Raw genomic sequence first — 20,908 nt, 5'->3', positions numbered from 1 at the left:
CTACAGGCAAAACCTGTCTTACATTCTTTTATTTATTTATTTTTGGTGATGGGGCTAACCTTTCGGTTTTCATTTGGATTATGGATTGGGCCTTTGGGTATTGTACTTAAAGGAAAACTCCAACATTTTGGGAAATTAGCTTATTTAACATATTCCCTGGAGTTAGACAAGAAGATACATACCTTTTTTGTCTCTGTGCGTGCATTTAGCTTTGGGAACAGTCGCTCCGTTAGCGTAGCTTAGCTTCATCACTGGAAGTGGGGGGGGGACAATAGCCTGACGTTCCCTTACAGTGTATACAGTCACCAAATACTCTCCAAATACAACTCCAAAACGTTCATGTAAACATGTTGTGACCTGTGTATTTACCACGTGGAGAAATAAAAAATAATTGAATTAGACAATTACGTTTTCTAAGCAAATATACTCGAAAAAGATTTTGCCTAAGCACTCGTCTCTGCGTGCAGTCTGTGATTTCTACGTGAAGCCGTGTTTGTGGACATTCTCATTAATTCAAAGGATCCGAACCGATTGAAGTTTATGGATACCATGACTTAAAAGCCTCCCCAATTTAGAAAACAGTAATCCAATGGCTGGTATTGATAATATAATACTAACTACTGCACGTAGCTAACCGGAGCTAACACAGAACCGGATGGTCACTAAAGCAAATATAATTACTTCCTTTCTGGGGTTTTCTAAATAAAAGTGCAACGTTTATAGCAGCGGAAAACGTTTATTTTGTACACTATCTAACGTTAACACGAACCTAAACTAACTTTAGGTTAGTTGTAACGTTAGTTTACAATTACGTTATTTGCTTAGAAAACGTAATTGTCTAATTCAATTATTTTTTTATTTCTCCACGTGGTAAATACACAGGTCACAACATGTTTACATGAACGTTTTGGAGTTGTATTTGGAGTGTATTTGGTGACTGTATACACTGTAAGGGAACGTCAGGCTATTGTCCCCCCCCACTTCCAGTGATGAAGCTAAGCTACGCTAACGGAGCGACTGTTCTCAAAGCTAAATGCACGCACAGAGACAAAAAAGGTATGTATCTTCTTGTCTAACTCCAGGGAATATGTTAAATAAGCTAATTTCCCAAAATGTTGGAGTTTTCCATTAAGTGCAGTGTAATTCTCCCTTTAAAAAGATATACCACCCACAGAACTATTTGAATTATTCTCTTACCTCAAGGTAGTTGTATTGCACAGTGGTATCCTTGACTTCCTGTCTGTTCATCAATGATAACCGTGTGTTATACTAGCAATTTGTTATACTCTATTGAGACAAATGTCCAACTGGGTAGGTTTCAGATAAATAACACAATTAATCCACTCAAAAAGGTTGAAAATGCCTTGAGCTACCATATAATTATAGTGATGCACCGATGTGAAAATTATGGCCGATACCGATAACCGATATTAATATTGCTGTTCTGGCCGATACCGATATTTACCGATGTCGATATCTCTGTATAGAAAACACTTTTTTATGATAATCAAATAAAGAGCTATTTTCCAAAACGCATATTTTTTTTACTTTTGTAACTTATTTTCAGAAATGACTGATATTTTGAAACTATTTAAGGCCAAAACATGTAAAAAGAAGAAAAAAAAAAAGATTTTTTTTTTTTTTTTTTTTTTTTTTTTTTTTAATATCGGCCCTATCTTGATATCGGACCGATACCGATGTGTAAAAAAACGGCCATATCGGCCGATATTATATCGGCGGCCGATATATCGTGCATCACTATATAATTATGCTCTGTTTCAGGTTGCACTTTCAAATGCACCCCAGTTATCCATCATCAACGGTACTTTCAATGACAGGACATCGAGGTATCATTAATATCATGATCGCTAGGAGCATAATGTTAAATTATTCATTTAAAGGAACTGTGTAGAATGTATTTTTAAATCAATATATCATTGTCAAATCAATGTCAACAGCTTGATATAATTACTGTAGAAAAGTGGACCATTGCCACATTTGTAGCTGTGATATAGTGTGATGGCAATATTTGCTTAATAAGTGCTAATGTTTCTCAAAATGAAGAAATGAATAATGTATCACATAAACTCCATTGCCTCTTGTCAAACGTGTGCAATAGACAGCTGCAGTCATTCTACCAGTCTGTAGTGGCCAGCATCCTCTTCTATGCTATAGCATGCTGGGGGGGCTACATCAACTCGAGGGACACCAACAAACTGAACAAGCTGGTGAGGAAGGCTAGCTCTGTGGTGGGAGTCGAGCTGGTCAGACTAGAGGTGGTGGCAGAGAGGGGGATGAGAAGGAAGCTGGCTGCTATCCTGGAGAATCCCTCCCACCCCCTCTACGATGAGCTAGTCAAGATGAGAAGCACATTCAGTCACAGACTCATACCCACCCCCCACCCCCCCCCCCCCCCGACACGCAACTAACCGCCTCTGCCAATCCTTCATACCAGCGGCCATCAGGCTCCACAACAGTGGGCAGGGACCGCTTCCAGACATCCAACTACTAGAAACCTCCATCACTGACTCCCACCTAAACGGACTACCTAAACGGACAATATAACGTATGAAGTATATCACGGCATACATACATTATGCATACTGCACCTTATGTGTATACTGTATACTACTTCCTCAGAGCATATATTTAGCATTTTTTGCATTTCGTTTTTTAGATTATATATATTAGATTAGATTAGCATACTGCACCGTATGTGTATACTGTATACTTACTTCATCAGAGCAATTATTAGCATTTAGCATTTTTTTATTATATATATTAGATTAGTTATTAGATTATATATATATATATATTGTAACTATATTTATTGTAGGGCAAATATAACTGAGAGGGCATACATACCCTCATCTTGCACCTTGACCGTTTTACACTGCCTACTTGCCAATATGCACATGTCCAGAGTTAATTATATTGTTTACACTGCCTATTTTCATTATATTTTTCTTTTTACCCACTATTCGTTTTCTATGACCTGTATCATGTCTTCAACTGCCTGTACCTCCCCTCCCCCCTCCCCCATGCTGCTATGATGCCTGAATTTCCCCAAGGCGATCAATAAAGGAATATCTTATCATATCTTATCTTAAAGAAGATGTCACCTCTCTCCTCTGCAGAATACACTGCAAACCTTTCAAACCATTACTTAAAAGAACACGCCAACATTTTGGGAAATTACTTAGCTTATCGTCCTCCTTACTCCTTACTCTCGCCACTGAGAGTCCGCGCTGGCAGGTGAAAAGATGCGACAGGCTGCCTCCTCGTGTACCGGAGGGGACACGTGATGCAAGGCTTCTATCCTCCCTACAAACGACCAGTGGGGGGGCATAGTCGAGCAACGTTCAAGACAGGGGAGGGGAGAATTGGAAACACGAAATTGGGATTGGAGAAAAATAGAAAATAAGGAGAAAAAGGTGGATTAAAAAAAAAAATTTTACAATGGGAGATAAGGAATATTGAGCAGAATTAAATTCAAGTTATCATTGGTTCGGCCCTCCAACACAGTTCTGGTTTCTTATGTGGCCCCTTGTAAAAATGAATTGCCCACCCCGGCTTTAACCCATAGTATCCATCTCACCAATCTACCAAAGTCAGCTCACATCACCCCACTTCTCAGAGAGCTGCACTGGCTTCCTATTGCCACACAAATCTGCTTCCAGGTTCTTGACCTGGCATACTGTGCGGCGAGGGGCATGACTCCTGCCCCAAGTCAATGGTGTCTAACTACACACCATCAAGACCCCTACGCTCTGCATCTTCTGGCCGCCTCAGACCTACTCCTATTCAGGATCCTGGGTGGTCATTGAAACGAAGCAGGCTATTCTCGGTCCTCGCTCCACAATAGTGGAAACAAACTTCCCACCAGAGTCAGGACAGCTGAAACCCACCCAATTTCCCACCATTGACTAAAAACACACCTCTTCAATCAATATCTGAAATAATAATAATTATATATATATATATATTAGGGCTGTCAGTTTATCGCGTTAATTAGATAAATTTATTACACAGCAAATGTTTAATTAGAAAAGAAGAGTAATGGATTCCAGTCCCTAGGCAGTCCAGGGAGTGAGCGGGTACAACAGGGTAGTCGGACGAGCTTGAGTGCAAACATGAGGTGTGACATGTGACGTTCCAGGTGAGGAATTTACTAGGGGTGGGAATCGCCAGAGACCTCATACTTGCGTCACGATACGATAGTATCGCGATACCAAATATATCGCGATACGCTGAGTATTGAGAACAAATTTAAAAAATTTATCACATTTAATTTATTACCTTTAGTCAACTGCAAAGTAAAACTTTGTCAACGTGTTTTATCTAATAAAATAAAGTTCAGTCTGTTCATCTCACTTCAATCATTTTTATTGCAGAACATGGTATTTTCTCAAGCATATGTAAACACTGTAATCTGTGTTGCATGTACCTGACAAACTGAACTGTTTGTATTACAGTCATTCCAACTTAACTGAATGCACATGTGTGTGTGTGTGGACTACTGTACTATTACAGGTATTGAAATGAACAATGCAACTTCCTTATACAAAAAGAAAATATATATTTTTATGACTAATTATTAAATATCGATACTTGGCGTCCCTGTATCGATACAGTATCGCCACGCAAAGTATCGCGATACTACTACGTATCGATTTAACCAGGTTTTAACCAGGGGTACCCCAACACTATGGGGTTGAGAGGACAGTCAATAATACTCTCCGCCAGAGGTTAATAGTGTTAGTGAGATGGATCTCCGATCAATCAGGGTGAGAGGCTGACCATTGCGGGCCTTAAATATGCACGATTCTTGCTCAAATGTTCTTTTCTCCCTAAGAATTGAGATCACGATTCTCTCACACGATAATAAAAAACATTTATTGCACTCTTTCTTAAACAGACAACATAACATATATCAAAGTGCTTGACTTAAACTTAAACATAACATAGTGAAAGTGCTTGACTTAAACTTAAAAGTCTAACTGAAGTCTCTTTTCCTCTCTTACACCCGTGGGCGGGACGTGCATGCATCGCGACACTTTGCTCTCGTCAGTCAGCTCAGGGCGTCATTTGACAAGCGCTCCGTCAAATGACCACTTTCGGTTCTGACCTTTGTCCCGACTCTAGCGTCAGAATGTTATGAAGTGGACGGCCATTTTGGATAACACGCTGTTTTTACCGGTACACACATTACAAAACATCTACAAAACAAATTTTCCGTGAGATTTTTATAAACTTTGGACTCTATGACTATAAGACTTCAGGCTATGGAACCGTTGTGTTGTCCAGCTCCTACCTCTCATCTGGAACCCAAAAATAGGAATCTGGCGACAAGTCAACACAAAAGTAAGAAAATACATTGAATGTTGAATTAATAGCGTGTTTTGCTTTACATCGTGTAAGTGTGATTGATATCGCAACTGGGATTGTTCCGAAGCAAATAAGTCAACACGTGAATGCAGCCTGACGTGAATGCATAGTGGAATAGGAGCGAGTGTTTTAATGCCACCGATCTCCATTTTGACGCAAATGCAAATACCAGAATCGTCGTCATTTAGAAATGAGATTGCATACGTCTATGAATCGAGATTGCAATTTTTTTTACGATTATTCGCGCAGCCCTAGATTTGGATTGCCACAAGAGGGCCACAGAGACTAGCGGGCGTGAGGAGTTCTCAGGAGAAAAAACGTCAGCACGGCTACTGGACGCGTAGGACAGTTAGCGAGAAGATGGCCAGGTTGACCACAATACAAGCATCGCTTCTCGTTCAAACGTCGAGCCCGCTCCTCCGTTGTCACCCGAGTACCTCCGAGTTACATCGGCTCCGTGTCGAGAGCTGTCGTCTCCTCTCTGTGAAACCCGGAAGCGAGGGGAGGGGTCGAGCAGTGCTAGGTAGCGGGGCGTGGAGGCGTACTGTACGTTAAACGTCTGGTCCTCTCTCTCTGTCGTTCACGGAGCCGATCATCGATACGGATGGCCAACGTTATGATGAGACCATTGAGGCTGGAGGTCTCCGCATGGGAAACTAATTAATCCTTTATGGAATCATTCATGGCGTTGTAAAAAAAAAACGCTCTGCAGCGCCTCGTCATCTCTCCATCTGCTCTCCGCTGCGAGAGCGCGGAAGTCGATGGAGAAGTCGGCTACCGAGCGGCTGCCCTGTCGCAGCGAATGGAGTCTCCGGGATGCCTCCTTTACTTTCCGGGGATGGTCGAAGACTCTACGCATCTCCTCAATGAAGTCTGTAAAAGAGTTGCATAACGCGGATTGTTCCTCCCAGACCGCAGATGACCACGAGAGAGCCCGTCCCTGCATCAAGTTAATTAGGTAAGCTATACGGGACTGGTCAGTGGGGTAGGACAGGGGTTGTAGCTCCGGTCAGTGGGGTAGGACAGGGGTTGTAGCTCCGGTCAGTGGGGTAGGACAGGGGTTGTAGCTCAAATACAAGCAGACACTGTGAGAAACATTTTCTGCAGGTTCCAGATTCACAGTAAACATTTTGTGGGGTGGCTACTGCTGGTTCACGTCATTAAGGAGACTGAATTAACGGCTGGGGGGGGGGGGGGGGGGGGGGGGGGGGGGGTGGCAGGAGGGTGATTACCTTGGGCCAGTGCGAGCTGATTAATTTGACTAGCCATAGCATTGACGCTAGTGGAGAACCCCTGGAGGGTAGCCATGACTTGTTTTAATGCCTGGCTATGTTGTTCGACTATGATCTCCTGATTCAACCCGCTCCAAAAGGATTACTAATATGACACAGAGACACACTGGACTATTTTCCTGGTGTACACCACCTACCCATTAGCTTCTGCTTCTCTGCTTAGTGATAAACACTCCACCAAACAGCAGCCTGCGGAGCAAAACAGCAGGCTGACATCGCCATGGAGACAGAAACATACAATCTGTGTGACCCAGTTTCCATGGTAATAATAAATGCTGGCTCTCGTCATAGCAGCACACATGTGGAAGAGGAATATTCATCCCGGAATCACTGACTGCCAAGGAAATGGATCCTGGTGGTGATGGTGCTGCGTGCATGTGGGTTTATGTGTGTAATGCTTGCATCTATATATAACAGCCCCCGCCCCCCACAAAGGCTCCTGTCTTGACAGCTATATGAACTATGCCCCACAAGGCCACAAACATTTTATAAGCATGCAATTTATAAATGTTCCCCAAATTCTTTGGTGTACATACAGTAGCTTATATTTGTATATGTCATGTTCATTGTATTATGTCGTATACCCTGTCAAACAGTTAGTTTGTTAGCACAGATAAGCAAGTCAAATTCAGATCTATACCACACGGTGGCAAATTGAGTGATTCTGATGCTGATTTTGATTCTCATATGTGGAGCGTTGCAGCTAGGATGCCGTCATGATGGAGGCCTGTGTGGGCAAATGGTGGGAGAGGTTAGGAGGGAGGGGTAATTGACCTAGACAGTCCCTGTCTACCCAGGGCCCTGGTCGATATGCTAGGTTCCCTTTGCAGAGGGAGTATCTCTTTCCTGATGGCGTTCTGCACATATCTACACCATACCATGTACTGTGCAGATTGGACCTCACGATCGAACATGTTCGTAAGTATCTTCATAACTATCTTCGTAAGAAGTTTGTACAAACAAATGTACAAATATCCTCCTCCGGATGCCTGAATGCGTGAAATGGTCTTTGTAAGTGGCCAAAATGATCGCAGCTGGGTTCCCACGAATGAAGAACGTCACTCATTCTTAAACCGGAAGCACATTCTCGTACACCTGAATTTGCATACAGAAATGCCCCGCCAGCTCCTTATAAGGAGAGGCTAAGCATTGCACGTCCGTTTGTGCTGACCCTCTGTGAGGACTGTGTGCACAGGACCGAGTCCACAGGCGATGCGAAAGCAATTTGCGACTGATCAAAATTAGAACACGGCGGCGCACACCAGTCTGTCTGACTTACGACTGCTTTTTCGAGTTCTTAAATCCTGTTCGTAGCTAGGAACGAATCCCCGAAAATAAACCCTTCAATCATGCCAAAATCGTCCCAAGAAGTTTGTAAGTCGAGTTACAAAGACATTTCGAGCATGAAGTCCATTGTTTGTTAGATTAAAACGTCTGTTCGATCAAAACATACCCAAAATGGAACCATTGTGCCCTGTTTGGTTGTACACAATATATTGGTTGTGTTTTAACCTCTTACCACGCAACGCAACGGCCTGTATACTCTTGAGGACGATTTGCCCACCGGCGCAACACGCCACTTTGGCAACCTCTCGGGTGTGCATATTTTTTTATACAATATATATATATATCGAATTAAATCCCTATTTGTTGCCTGTCGATTGCCGTTCTCGAGTTACATGCCGATATGTGAGGCGTGCGCTGAAGTTTCTTTTTTGAAATACCACTCCCGACTCCCGAGCCTCTACCTCCTTCAATCATTTGGCGATCTCGAAAATGATTGGACATGGTTGTAACGAATGAGTGTGGCTTTCCAATGGTACCCCACGTGGGAATGGGCGCATCAGGGATCTAGGTGAAAAGTCACGAGCGCAAACAGGAAGAGACATTTCCGCGGAATGCATTGGAGTCAATGAGGAAATCGTTTTCTGCAGCCTTTTTTTCAAAATGTTTTACCAAAATCGCTCCTAATCACTAATTTCTGAACGGATTTTTATGACATTTGGACATGTACTACACAAGACTTCAGGCTATGGACCCACAGTGTTTTTCCAGCCTATCCCATTTTATTGGAAATACTACTTCTGGACTACTAACTACTACAGAAAAACATGAGTAACACGTTTTTCTACAACTCACGTTCAGACCTATGTTACTCTATTTCATTAGCACTAAAAGTGATCTTTCAAAAGAGACCAGGCTCATGCATGTGCTATACGTATAAAGTATAGTATTTTGGTTTGCAAAAAAAGGTATCCTCAAGTTCAAGTTTAAAAATGGCCACGTTTCAGTTCATCCTTGAGTCCAAGTGGACATTTGTGCCAAATTGAAAGAAACTCCCTCAAGGCGTTCCTGAGATATCGCGTTCACATTAATGGGACGTCCAGCGGCCGTGCGGAGGCACAAGAACCTGCGACTCCTCCGGTGAGGCTTCTTCCCCCTGTGTGAATGAAGTGTCCCCTTGTGTGAATGAAGTGTCCCCTTGTGTGAAAGAAGCGTCCCCCTGTGTGAAAGAGGCGTCCCCCTGTGTGAATGAAGCGTCCCCCTGTGTGAAAGAAGTGTCCCCCTGTGTGAATGAAGTGTCGCCCTGTGTGAATGAAGCGTCCCCCTGTGTGAAAGAAGTGTCCCCCTGTGTGAATGAAGTGTCGCCCTGTGTGAATGAAGCGTCCCCCTGTGTGAAAGAAGTGTCCCCCTGTGTGAATGAAGTGTCGCCCTGTGTGAATGAAGTGTCGCCCTGTGTGAAAGAAGCGTCCCCCTGTGTGAAAGAAGCGTCCCCCTGTGTGAAAGAAGCGTCCCCCTGTGTGAAAGAGGCGTCCCCCTGTGTGAAAGAAGCGTCCCCCTGTGTGAAAGAGGCGTCCCCCTGTGTGAAAGAGGCGTCCCCCTGTGTGAAAGAAGCGTCCCCCTGTGTGAAAGAGGCGTCCCCCTGTGTGAAAGAGGCGTCCCCCTGTGTGAAAGAAGCGTCCCCCTGTGTGAAAGAAGTGTCCCCCTGTGTGAAAGAGGCGTCCCCCTGTGTGAAAGAAGCGCCCCCCTGTGTGAAAGAAGCGTCCCCCTGTGTGAAAGAAGCGTCCCCCTGTGTGAAAGAGGCGTCCCCCTGTGTGAAAGAAGCGCCCCCCTGTGTGAAAGAAGCGTCCCCCTGTGTGAAAGAGGCGTGTCCCTGTGTGAAAGAAGCGTCCCCCTGTGTGAAAGAGGCGTGTCCCTCTGTGTGAAAGAGGCGTCCCCCTGTGTGAAAGAGGCGTGTCCCTCTGTGTGAAAGAGGCGTGTCCCCCTGTGTGAAAGAGGCGTGTCCCTCTGTGTGAAAGAGGCGTGTCCCCCTGTGTGAAAGAGGCGTGTCCCTCTGTGTGAAAGAAGCGTCCCCCTGTGTGAAAGAAGCGTCCCCCTGTGTGAAAGAGGCGTCCCCCTGTGTGAAAGAAGCGTCCCCCTGTGTGAAAGAGGCGTCCCCCTGTGTGAAAGAAGCGTCCCCCTGTGTGAAAGAAGCGTCCCCCTGTGTGAAAGAGGCGTCCCCCTGTGTGAAAGAGGCGTCCCCCTGTGTGAAAGAAGCGTCCCCCTGTGTGAAAGAAGCGTCCCCCTGTGTGAAAGAAGCGTCCCCCTGTGTGAAAGAAGCGTCCCCCTGTGTGAAAGAAGCGTCCCCCTGTGTGAAAGAAGCGTCCCCCTGTGTGAAAGAAGCGTCCCCCTGTGTGAAAGAGGCGTCCCCCTGTGTGAAAGAAGCGTCCCCCTGTGTGAAAGAGGCGTCCCCCTGTGTGAAAGAAGCGTCCCCCTGTGTGAAAGAGGCGTCCCCCTGTGTGAAAGAAGCGTCCCCCTGTGTGAAAGAGGCGTCCCCCTGTGTGAAAGAAGCGTCCCCCTGTGTGAAAGAGGCGTCCCCCTGTGTGAAAGAAGCGTCCCCCTGTGTGAAAGAAGCGTCCCCGTGTGTGAAAGAAGCTCCACTCACCCGGGGCCTCTTCCACACCACCTTTCCGATCCTGTTGCCCTGGTAGAAGAGGGAGTCGTCGACGGCGGGGAAGTGGGGGTCCTCGAACAGCAGGCCGCTCTGCAGACACTGCCTCTTCAGGGCGGAGTACTGCTGCCCCTCAAAGGCCTTCACTGAAGAGAACATGCTGCAGCCTGGAACCAACACAACACGCAGGGTTACTGAGTTACTGAGTGAGTGAGTGAGTGAGTGAGTGAGTGAGTGAGTGAGTGAGTGAGTGAGTGAGTGAGTGAGTGAGTGAGTGAGTGAGTGAGTGAGTGAGTGAGTGAGTGAGTGAGTGAGTGAGTGAGTGAGTGAGTGAGTGAGTGACATTCCCGGTCATAGAGGTGCTTTGCGTCTAATAAATAGAAAACTGTGACACTGAATTAGGCCTGTGTGTTTTTCTGTGTTCAATTATACATATTTAATAAATACAGAGGCAAGCATACATGTATTATAGAATGGAAAAATAGCTAATTAAAGCCTCCAGCTCTTGAGAGGTCTGGAGAAATTCACGGTATAAAAAGTTACAACAGTAAACTCCAACCCACACAGCAGACGTTCCTGGCCAAATTCCCAATCAGGTCTCTGACATCAAGGCCACCTAATCATCTCTCTCCTTAATTGGCTGATTATCAATCCTTGTCTCATAAGCCTTTCAGCTATTTTGTAGTGTGATGTGTGCCTGGTGCCAGTGTAGGAGGCTGCATAGGAGGCTTTACAAAAAAGGAGGCATTTTGTAAAGTGCTTCGAGTATCTAGAAAAGTGCTATATAAATGCAATGATCTTTCATTCATTCATTCAGACCAAAACAAAAAAGTGCAGGGGTCACTGTTTGACGACATTACAGAATCTGACTTTAAGTTCAGACTAAAGCTATGGCTGATTTAGGTCACTACTTGAACCACGGTGAAATAAGCATCACATTGTCCTGAGGCAAAACAGCTCTCTAATCGTGTTATTATTAGACTACCAAGGAGGAAATAGTCTATAACTCACATGCTGGCACGGATCTTTATTCAAATCATCTAACTTTATGCAATCTAATTTAGCCAACCTTTTTCAAAACATTCAGTGTATTTGCAGATCACATGATGCCTTCAGAGAATAAGTCAATATATTATTAATATTACAGATTGAGTCTTTGCTGGAGGCAACAGTCACACCACCGTCTCTCTCCCTCTCCCTCCTGCTCATCACCTGTTTTCTCAAGAACTTTTCTCAGGGTACCGTAAACCCAGGTTAATCTTTCAGGGTACCATAAAGCCAGGTTCATCTTTCAGGGTACCATAAAGCCAGGTTCATCTTTCAGGGTACCATAAAGCCAGGTTCATCTTTCAGGGTACCATAAAGCCAGGTTCATCTTTCAGGGTACCATAAAGCTAGGTTGATCTTTCAGGGTACCATAAAGCCAGGTTCATCTTTCAGGGTACCATAAAGCTAGGTTGATCTTTCAGGGTACCATAAAGCTAGGTTGTACTTGGCTGGTAATACCTAGTCTAGTTTTAACAACATGGAAAATATCCTCACCAACAACAACATCAGGGGACAAGGAATGTGATGCGCGCGCGCACGCACGCACGCACGCACGCACACACACACACACACACACACACACACACACACACACACACACACACACACACACACCACACACACACACACACACACACACACACACACACACACACACACACACACACACACACACACACACACACACACACACACAGTCGTTTGTCACTGCCCACCCCTGTCTACTTTGCTGATTGATACATGACGAATGGAAGTTGATTAAGTTACATTTTCTGCTGAGGAAGTCCTGCCCCCCATGGACATCAGCTTAATCCCATTTACATTCCTCATAGTCAGTGGGACGTGCTGCTAGCCACCACCGCTTCAAACTAGCTACCCACATGATGATGGCATGTTCTATTTGGGGGATTATGAGACATTTCTAGTCATTTCTGTAAGAGCAAAGTTGCCAGACATTTGGGTATGGGAGATTAGTCAGTTGACGCGGGGAGTTAGGGAGTCTTTAATACCTCGACACTAACAGCCCTCTGTGGTTTTGTGAAGTCGATCTGCTGCTCACTGAGGCTTTTTAAGCACAACCTGGGAGTCAACAGGTCAAAATGATTCACTTGTCAACCACCGAACGGCATGATCACCGTGTACACAGAGCAATGATCCGTGGCAGCGGGGCAGGTTTTCATTAAGTCTATCCGAGTGGGGAAAGGAGTGGACCATTGAGAGATTGGCGCACCGCATAGTGCCTCGCACACCGACGCCGCCGTCTCCGGGTTCGCCTCCCGCTCCCCCGGGGGATCATTTGTCGCATGTCTTCCCCACTCTTCTCCCGTTCACCCTCTCCTCTGTCGGTCATGTCTTCCTCTGTCGGTCATGTCTGACAAGAAAAAAGCTGGAAAAACGCTAAAAAGAAATCTTTAAAAAAATTTGTTTTATAAAAATTTAATAATAACAATTTATAATTGTTTATACATTATAATTGTTTCTACCTAGGCACCCTGAGGGCACATTTTCATTGTTTCTAATGCTTCAGGAGCATGTTTACATTTGCTCAGCCTCATAGGTAGAAAAACACAACATCATTTGTGTGTTTTGTGTCGCACAGTATACAGTATGTACAGTATGAAAACAAACGGTCAGGTCATATAGGTGAGACTGTGCTGAAAAGAATGATACCAAACATACCGTGGTGAAAAAAAGTTGCCAAAACTTTGAAAATAGCTTACTTTTTTTTTTTTTTTTTTTTTTACTTGTCAATTAAACAATTCTGCAACGGATTTCTAATTAGATTTTTTGTTAAAGTGACAGCCCTAATGACAATACATTTGAATCTAATCTAATCTAATCTAGAAGGAGAGGGTGGGAGGGGCAGTTTGGGATGGAGATGTGCTGTAGACCGTGGGGGAGAAACGTGGCAGATAACAGCCGTTAATGGGAGGCTGGGAAAGATCTAAGCTCTTTGTAGTCCTTGATGAGGTGTGGATGATTGACCGCCCTGTGACATGTGGTGCAGAAGGGATCAAGGACAAGGACACGTCACCGCAGGGCTGCTGCCAACCTGCCGTCCTTGAGGTTCATTCGACAGCTGACTGTTACATGTAAAAAATTGCCAATCGCCAACAAACGCCTACAGATCACACGATATGCTGTAGATACAATCAACATTATATATACTACTTGTTTTAGTTTTTTTATTTGGCAATCAGTGTGTTACCATAATGAATGAGAAGAAAATATATACAGTATCCTTACCTATTACCAATGACATATTGCCTAGTATATATAGTCTAACTAGTGCTTAATATATCTAGACCCTATTGTACACGTTCCAATGATTGGCTCACACTTAACTCATTGGACGCCACTCACGAATAAAGTCGGGTTAACTCGCCGACGGTTGCGCGCCAAACCCGAGAAAGGTCGGGTTTTCTATCGTTATTTCTTTTATTCAATATTCCCATTCATAATCCATCGAGAGAGCCTGTGTTATCATTGGGAATGAGTCTGAGATCGCAAACGTCCAATACCGCCGCCTGCCGCCTGCCGCCTTGCGGCCGGTATTGCACATCCTTGAAAACTCTCTGGCTTGGGCTGTGCGTCGATCTAAAAAGTCCGGTCCGGGTTTTCCTTGTCGGGCAGGACAAGCGTTTATAATGCATGGATTGAGGAGAATCAAGCACTCCCGGTTGATGTTCTTTGGTGGATTATGTTGGCAACACGATCGACATCAATACTTGGAATGGAGATCAGATAATTGGAATATTCTTTTTGGAGTACATCCTAGTCAAGGTAAGGGCTATATGGTATCAATCTTGCGTTGATCCAAGAATCCATTCACAGTGTGTGTGTGTGTGTGTGTGTAACGTATTCCATTGGTGGCGATCAAAGCATGGAAAAACGACCCCCCCCCCCCCCCCACCCTTTCATGCATTCATGATGAAACATAATACCGATAATATAGCGTTGATTTCAGATTGATTGTTGATACAGGCGAGAAACTGCACGGTATTGAGTGAAATGTACTAAACGCTGCATAGCATCGTTTTCTGGGATTAGACAGGATTACTCTAAAACTATACTCATATTCACCACGGTATAAAACGGGAATTTATGGATGACATTTTTTTTTCTTTTTCACAAATTGAACGATAGATACTGTTCCAGATCTAGGTTGATCGATGCCATCGGTCATTGCCCTGCATTTGGGAAACAATGTAAATCTTGTGGAACAAATAATCATTATTATTGCATACTGTATATAGCATACAGAAACAGATACTCAATGTCAAAAGGGCAATAGTATTATATCCATAGCTATGATATTTAATATAGTTTGAGCCCTGCAAGCACCGCCATGTATTCCTATTCTTTAAAGCGGTGGCCTTCTTACCACACGGTAAACAGCGACCTCTGGCGCTGATTGAGTTAAAGTACCTAGAGTCTGTACTGAACTTGGGAAATCCTGACACATGGAATATCATACAGCAAACTCTAAAACTCAATACTTTGGTATCCTTTGGTCAGTTTAAATCCTTAATCACCAACCATCCAACCATAATCTGCAGTTGTTTTAATTGACTGTACCAACTGTATTATGAATGCACTTATTGTATATTGTATTGTTTATTGTATATGGATTGTATGTATGATGTATCTATTATTATATTTGTATGCTCAAAGAATTTTCAAGTTGAAACAAAGATTGAATGAATCAATGAATCAATGAATACTGTTCAGACAAAGAACCATATAATTCCATTTAGAAAATCTATGAACATGTTTGGAATGTATAAGTGTAGGTAATACCGGTGCCAAAAGTCAGCATAACCTCTCCTGTCTTAAATTAGCTCCAACTCGAAATCTTTAATGAGATTAGAAAACCTCAATCATCTGGAAATAACTAGGTGTAAGTCACCGGCACTTTGGGAGCTTTTTAAAACTATGCAAAACTGTCAGGCAGAACGTTCCTCTGGGATCGGGAACAGTGGGAATACAGGCAGAGACAACAGCAGACAATGAAACAATAAATAAAACAATTCCCATAATGGCTGCACCTGAATACATTACAAATACATTACGTTAAAAATCCATGTTAGTAGAATGCAACATGAACACATGGCGAATGTGTAGGCTAAATATTTCCACGTGTCCAAGAGACTACAGCAACGTCAGGTTAATTTATGTAGCATGTTACAATATGGTTTATTGAAGGCCATATACCGTATGTGCAAACTGCAGGTCACGAGTCAAGGCAAGGCACATTTATTTATATAGCACCATTCATACACAGAGGCATTTTGAAAGTGATCCACAACATAATATAAAAAATGGTTACATAGAAGACATGATTTAAAATACATTAAAAAAAAATGGAAAAGAATAAATTAAAGGAATGGAAAGAAAATACATAATAAGATAAGATGATCCTTTATTGATCCCCTTGGGGAAATTCGGGTGTCAAAGCAGCAGTCAATACAAGGCTTCACAGTCCTATATACACTATACTATAGGTACACTTCAAGTATAGATACAAATACAATATAATTGGGGCTGGGACTTTATCGCATTCATTTCGAATAATTAACTACAGAAAGAATTAAAACAAAAAGAAATTGATGCATTTATTTATTATTTGCTATAAGTATAAAGTATAATAAATCGCAAATAACTTTTTTTCTTAGTCTGGTTTGTTCATAAAAAAAATAAAGTAAGAGAAATTGAGATCAATCAAAAGTTTTTTTTCCAATGGTCAACTGTTCTGGAATGTACTTGAAAGTACTGCGTTTTACTTTTACCTCGAAAGTGCTTGAGTTTACAAAAGGTCCTTTGCGCTATATATATATATATATTATTCCTAAAATTGCTGCACTTTATTAAAAATTGCATTGATCTGTTGGTCTGTGTAGTAGCTAATACAGGATTTAGCTGCTTAAACGTATGTATAATGTATATTCATTGATTCACTCGTATACCAAAATTCATTTGAATTGAAAAATGTTGCTTACTTGCTTTTCACATCAAATATTGATATGAGATTAAAATGTGATTAATTTAGATTAATTAACTATAAAGTCTCAAATTAATTCAATACAATTTTTTTATCGAGTCCCACCACTAAATATAATATAAAAAAAGTACAAACACAAGATAGTCCAGTGATGAGTGTCGGGGGGGGGGGGGTGAGTCTTAGGCTGAACATGCTCTTCATTCTGGCTAGCTCCTCGTAGAGGGGGTGAGAGGGGTGCTCCAGGATGGCTTCTAGCTTTTTCCTCATCCTCCTCTCCTCTAGGTTATCCAGCTCACCACCCACTACTGAGCTAGCCTTCTTCACCAGCTTGTTCAGCTTGCTGGAGTCCCTCGAGGTAGTAAGACCTATCTCAAACCCGCCTTCTTTTATTGATCCTCCAATCACAACCGTTGCTTCCCCTTAGGTCATTTACAATGTTTTTTTTTTTATCCACTTTTTCTCCCCATTTTCTATTTTTCTCCCATCCCAATTTCGTATTATCCAATTCTTCCTTCCCCTGTCTTGAACGTTGCTAGACTATGCCTCCCACTGGTCGGCTGTAGTGAGGACAGAAGCCTTGCATCACGTGTCCCCTCCGGTACACGAGGAGGCAGCCTGTCGCATCTTTTCACCGCAGCAGCTCGAACTCTCAGTGGCGAGGAGTAATGCGTGGGAGGCTCACGCTGCCCCCGCTACTTCCTGCTTCCGCCGCACCGGCGTCACCAAACCGACCTGTAGGAGTCGCTGTCCACAATGTCCAATCCCCACCCACCGGCTTTCCCACCCTCTAACACTGCCAATTGTGTTAGTATGAACAACTGGCCAGCCGGTAGCAACGCAGAGAGCTGAGCTCGATACCAGCATCTCCTGCATTAGTGCCCACTGCGCCAATCAGCCGCCCTGGTCATTTACTTATTTTTTTTTTTTTATCTACTTTTTCTCCCATTTTCAATTTTTCTCCCATCCCAATTTCGTATCGTCCAATTCTACCCTCCCCTGTCTCGAACGCTGTTAGACCATGCCTCCCACAAGCCGGCTGCAATGTGGATGAAAGCTTGCATCACGTGTCCCCTCCGGTACACGAGGAGGCAGCCGTCGCATCTTTTCACCTGCACAGCGCGATCTCTCAGCGGCGAGGGTCTGCGTGGGAGGGGCACGTCCGATCCCCACCCACCAGCTTCCCACCCCTAACACTGCCTGTTAGTATGAACGACCAGCTAAGCTGGTACCAATGCCGAGAGCTGGGCTCGAACCCAGCATCTCCTGCATTAGTGGCGAGCGCCTTGCCCACTGCGCCACTTAGCCGCCCTCGCCCTGGTCATTTACAATGTTAAAAGACAACGGAGAATAAATCACGAAGACAATGACACGAAAAAAAAAAAAATTAGAATACTATCTGGCTACACTATCAAAGAATAACAACCAAATGAGAATTCTATCTGGCTAGCTACACTATCAAAGAATAACAACCAAATAAGAATACTATCTGGCTACACTATCAAAGAATAACAACCAAATTAGAATACTATCTGGCTACAGCTACACTATTTATACATCAAATGATTTATGTCAAGGATTGCAATGCCTCGCTTGCATGAAGTTAACTTTTCACCTGGATAACGTCAACATTCAGGGTGAATGTAATGTGAGAAATTGGGATAAAAAAAAAGAAAAGAAAATTATTTGGGTCTGAGAGTGTGGCTGGTCTGCCGTTCTGCAGCTGGATACTATTGGTTTGTTTTGGCAAAATTCTTCTGCTCTGTGTGACAATAAATAAATGAATGATGATATGCTATTTAAAACCAAAACTAAGGCCTCAGTATGAGTTTAAGACGTGAACATGGTCATGTTTGTTGAATAAAAAAAAAAAGTAAAAAAAAAAGAATGTAAAAAAGAATTCCCGGTTTTTTATTAATTTTTTTTGCCGATCCCGATCTTCGGAAAATCACGTGATCGGCCCGATCCCGATCACGTGATCGGATCGGGACATCCCTAGTTTTAACATTCACCGAAATGCTTGATTGTGATTGGTCAATAGCGCTCGGCAGAGGTCCGTTATTACTCGATAACGGTCCTTTGCCGAGCAATAATGACCGCTGTTCGCAGCTGCAGCAATCAAGCCCACTGACACACACTGCATCAGTGCAATCAGACACACCTGCCGGCTGCCGGCGATAATAATAATGACAGCGGAGCCACACAACAACTGAGTCTGCATTTGATCTCGTCTTGTCGATGGTGTAAAATGAATTAGATATATTGTTAGTAAGTTAGCCATGTAATAAGCGGGATAATGTTTAGCCTATACTCGGTCATTGTCGCAAAATAATTGACCTTCACTACGTTTAGAACACCTCGGCGAGGCGCCTCAGTATTCTAAACAGAACGGCAGACCAGCCACACTCTCAGACCCAAACGCATTTCCTTTGATTTAATTATACATCAAATGATTTATGTCAAGGATTGCAATGCCTCGCTTGAATGAAGTTAACTTTTCACCTGGATAACGTCAACATTCAGGGTGAATGTAATGTGAGAAAATGGGGGGGGGGGGGGGGGGGGGAGAAAAAAAATTATTTGGGTCTGAGAGTGTGGCTGGTCTGCCGTTCTGCAGCTGGATACTATTGGTTTGTTTTGGCAAAATTCTTCTGCTCTGTGTGACAATAAATAAATGAATGATGATATGCTATTTAAAACCAAAACTAAGGCCTCAGTATGAGTTTAAGACGTGAACATGGTCATGTTTGTTGAATAAAAAAAAAAAGTAAAAAAAAAATAATGTAAAAAAGAATTCCCGGTTTTTTATTAATTTTTTTTGCCGATCCCGATCTTCGGAAAATCACGTGATCGGCCCGATCCCGATCACGTGATCGGATCGGGACATCCCTAGTTTTAACATTCACCGAAATGCTTGATTGTGATTGGTCAATAGCGCTCGGCAGAGGTCCGTTATTACTCGATAACGGTCCTTTGCCGAGCAATAATGACCGCTGTTCGCAGCTGCAGCAATCAAGCCCACTGACACACACTGCATCAGTGCAATCAGACACACCTGCCGGCTGCCGGCGATAATAATAATGACAGCGGAGCCACACAACAACTGAGTCTGCATTTGATCTCGTCTTGTCGATGGTGTAAAATGAATTAGATATATTGTTAGTAAGTTAGCCATGTAATAAGCGGGATAATGTTTAGCCTATACTCGGTCATTGTCGCAAAATAATTGACCTTCACTACGTTTAGAACACCTCGGCGAGGCGCCTCAGTATTCTAAACAGAACGGCAGACCAGCCACACTCTCAGACCCAAACGCATTTCCTTTGATTTAATTATACATCAAATGATTTATGTCAAGGATTGCAATGCCTCGCTTGAATGAAGTTAACTTTTCACCTGGATAACGTCAACATTCAGGGTGAATGTAATGTGAGAAAATGGGGGGGGGGGGGGGGGGGGGGGAGAAAAAAAATTATTTGGGTCTGAGAGTGTGGCTGGTCTGCCGTTCTGCAGCTGGATACTATTGGTTTGTTTTGGCAAAATTCTTCTGCTCTGTGTGACAATAAATAAATGAATGATGATATGCAATTTAAAACCAAAACTAAGGCCTCAGTATGAGTTTAAGACGTGAACATGGTCATGTTTGTTGAATAAAAAAAAAAAAGTAAAAAAAAAAGAAAATGTAAAAATAAATTCCCGTTTTTTTATAAAAAATGTTTGCCGATCCCGATCTTCGGAAAATCACATGATCGGCCCCGATCCCGATCACGTGATCGGATCGGGACATCCCTAATTTTAACATTCACCGAAATGCTTGATTGTGATTGGTCAATAGCGCTCGGCAGAGGTCCGTTATTACTCGATAACGGTCCTTTGCCGAGCAATAATGACCGCTGTTCGCAGCTGCAGCAATCAAGCCCACTGACACACACTGCATCAGTGCAATCAGACACACCTGCCGGCTGCCGGCGATAATAATAATGACAGCGGAGCCACACAACAACTGCGTCTGCATTTGATCTCGTCTTGTCGATGGTGTAAAATGAATTAGATATATTGTTAGTAAGTTAGCCATGTAATAAGCGGGATAATGTTTAGCCTATACTCGGTCATTGTCGCAAAATAATTGACCTTCACTACGTTTAGAACACCTCTGCGAGGCGCCTCAGTATTCTAAACTCTGTGTCGGTCAATTATTTTGCGACAATGACCGAGTATAGGCTATACATTATCCCTTACATAACAACCAAA

The 20,908-nt window shown here is 43.3% G+C and overlaps 1 protein-coding gene across 1 annotated transcript in view; it reads right to left on the bottom strand.

The window, feature by feature from the left end:
• capn5b (calpain 5b) overlaps positions 1 to 10,770 on the bottom strand; it is a gene marked incomplete at both ends in the record, with an annotated part of 111,934 nt that extends 101,164 nt beyond the window's left edge. The window contains one exon of the mRNA XM_084320297.1: positions 10,606 to 10,770. Within this exon, the coding sequence (XP_084176423.1) occupies positions 10,606 to 10,770 (165 nt within the window). The remainder of the gene's footprint in view (positions 1 to 10,605) is intronic.
• Positions 10,771 to 20,908: the final 10,138 nt, after the last annotated feature.

This window comes from Notolepis coatsorum (genome assembly GCF_963971535.1).
Source record: "Notolepis coatsorum genome assembly, chromosome: 8".
In the NCBI taxonomy this organism is placed as follows: Eukaryota; Metazoa; Chordata; class Actinopteri; order Aulopiformes; family Paralepididae; genus Notolepis; species Notolepis coatsorum.
This window is presented reverse-complemented; position numbering and strand designations above follow the sequence as displayed.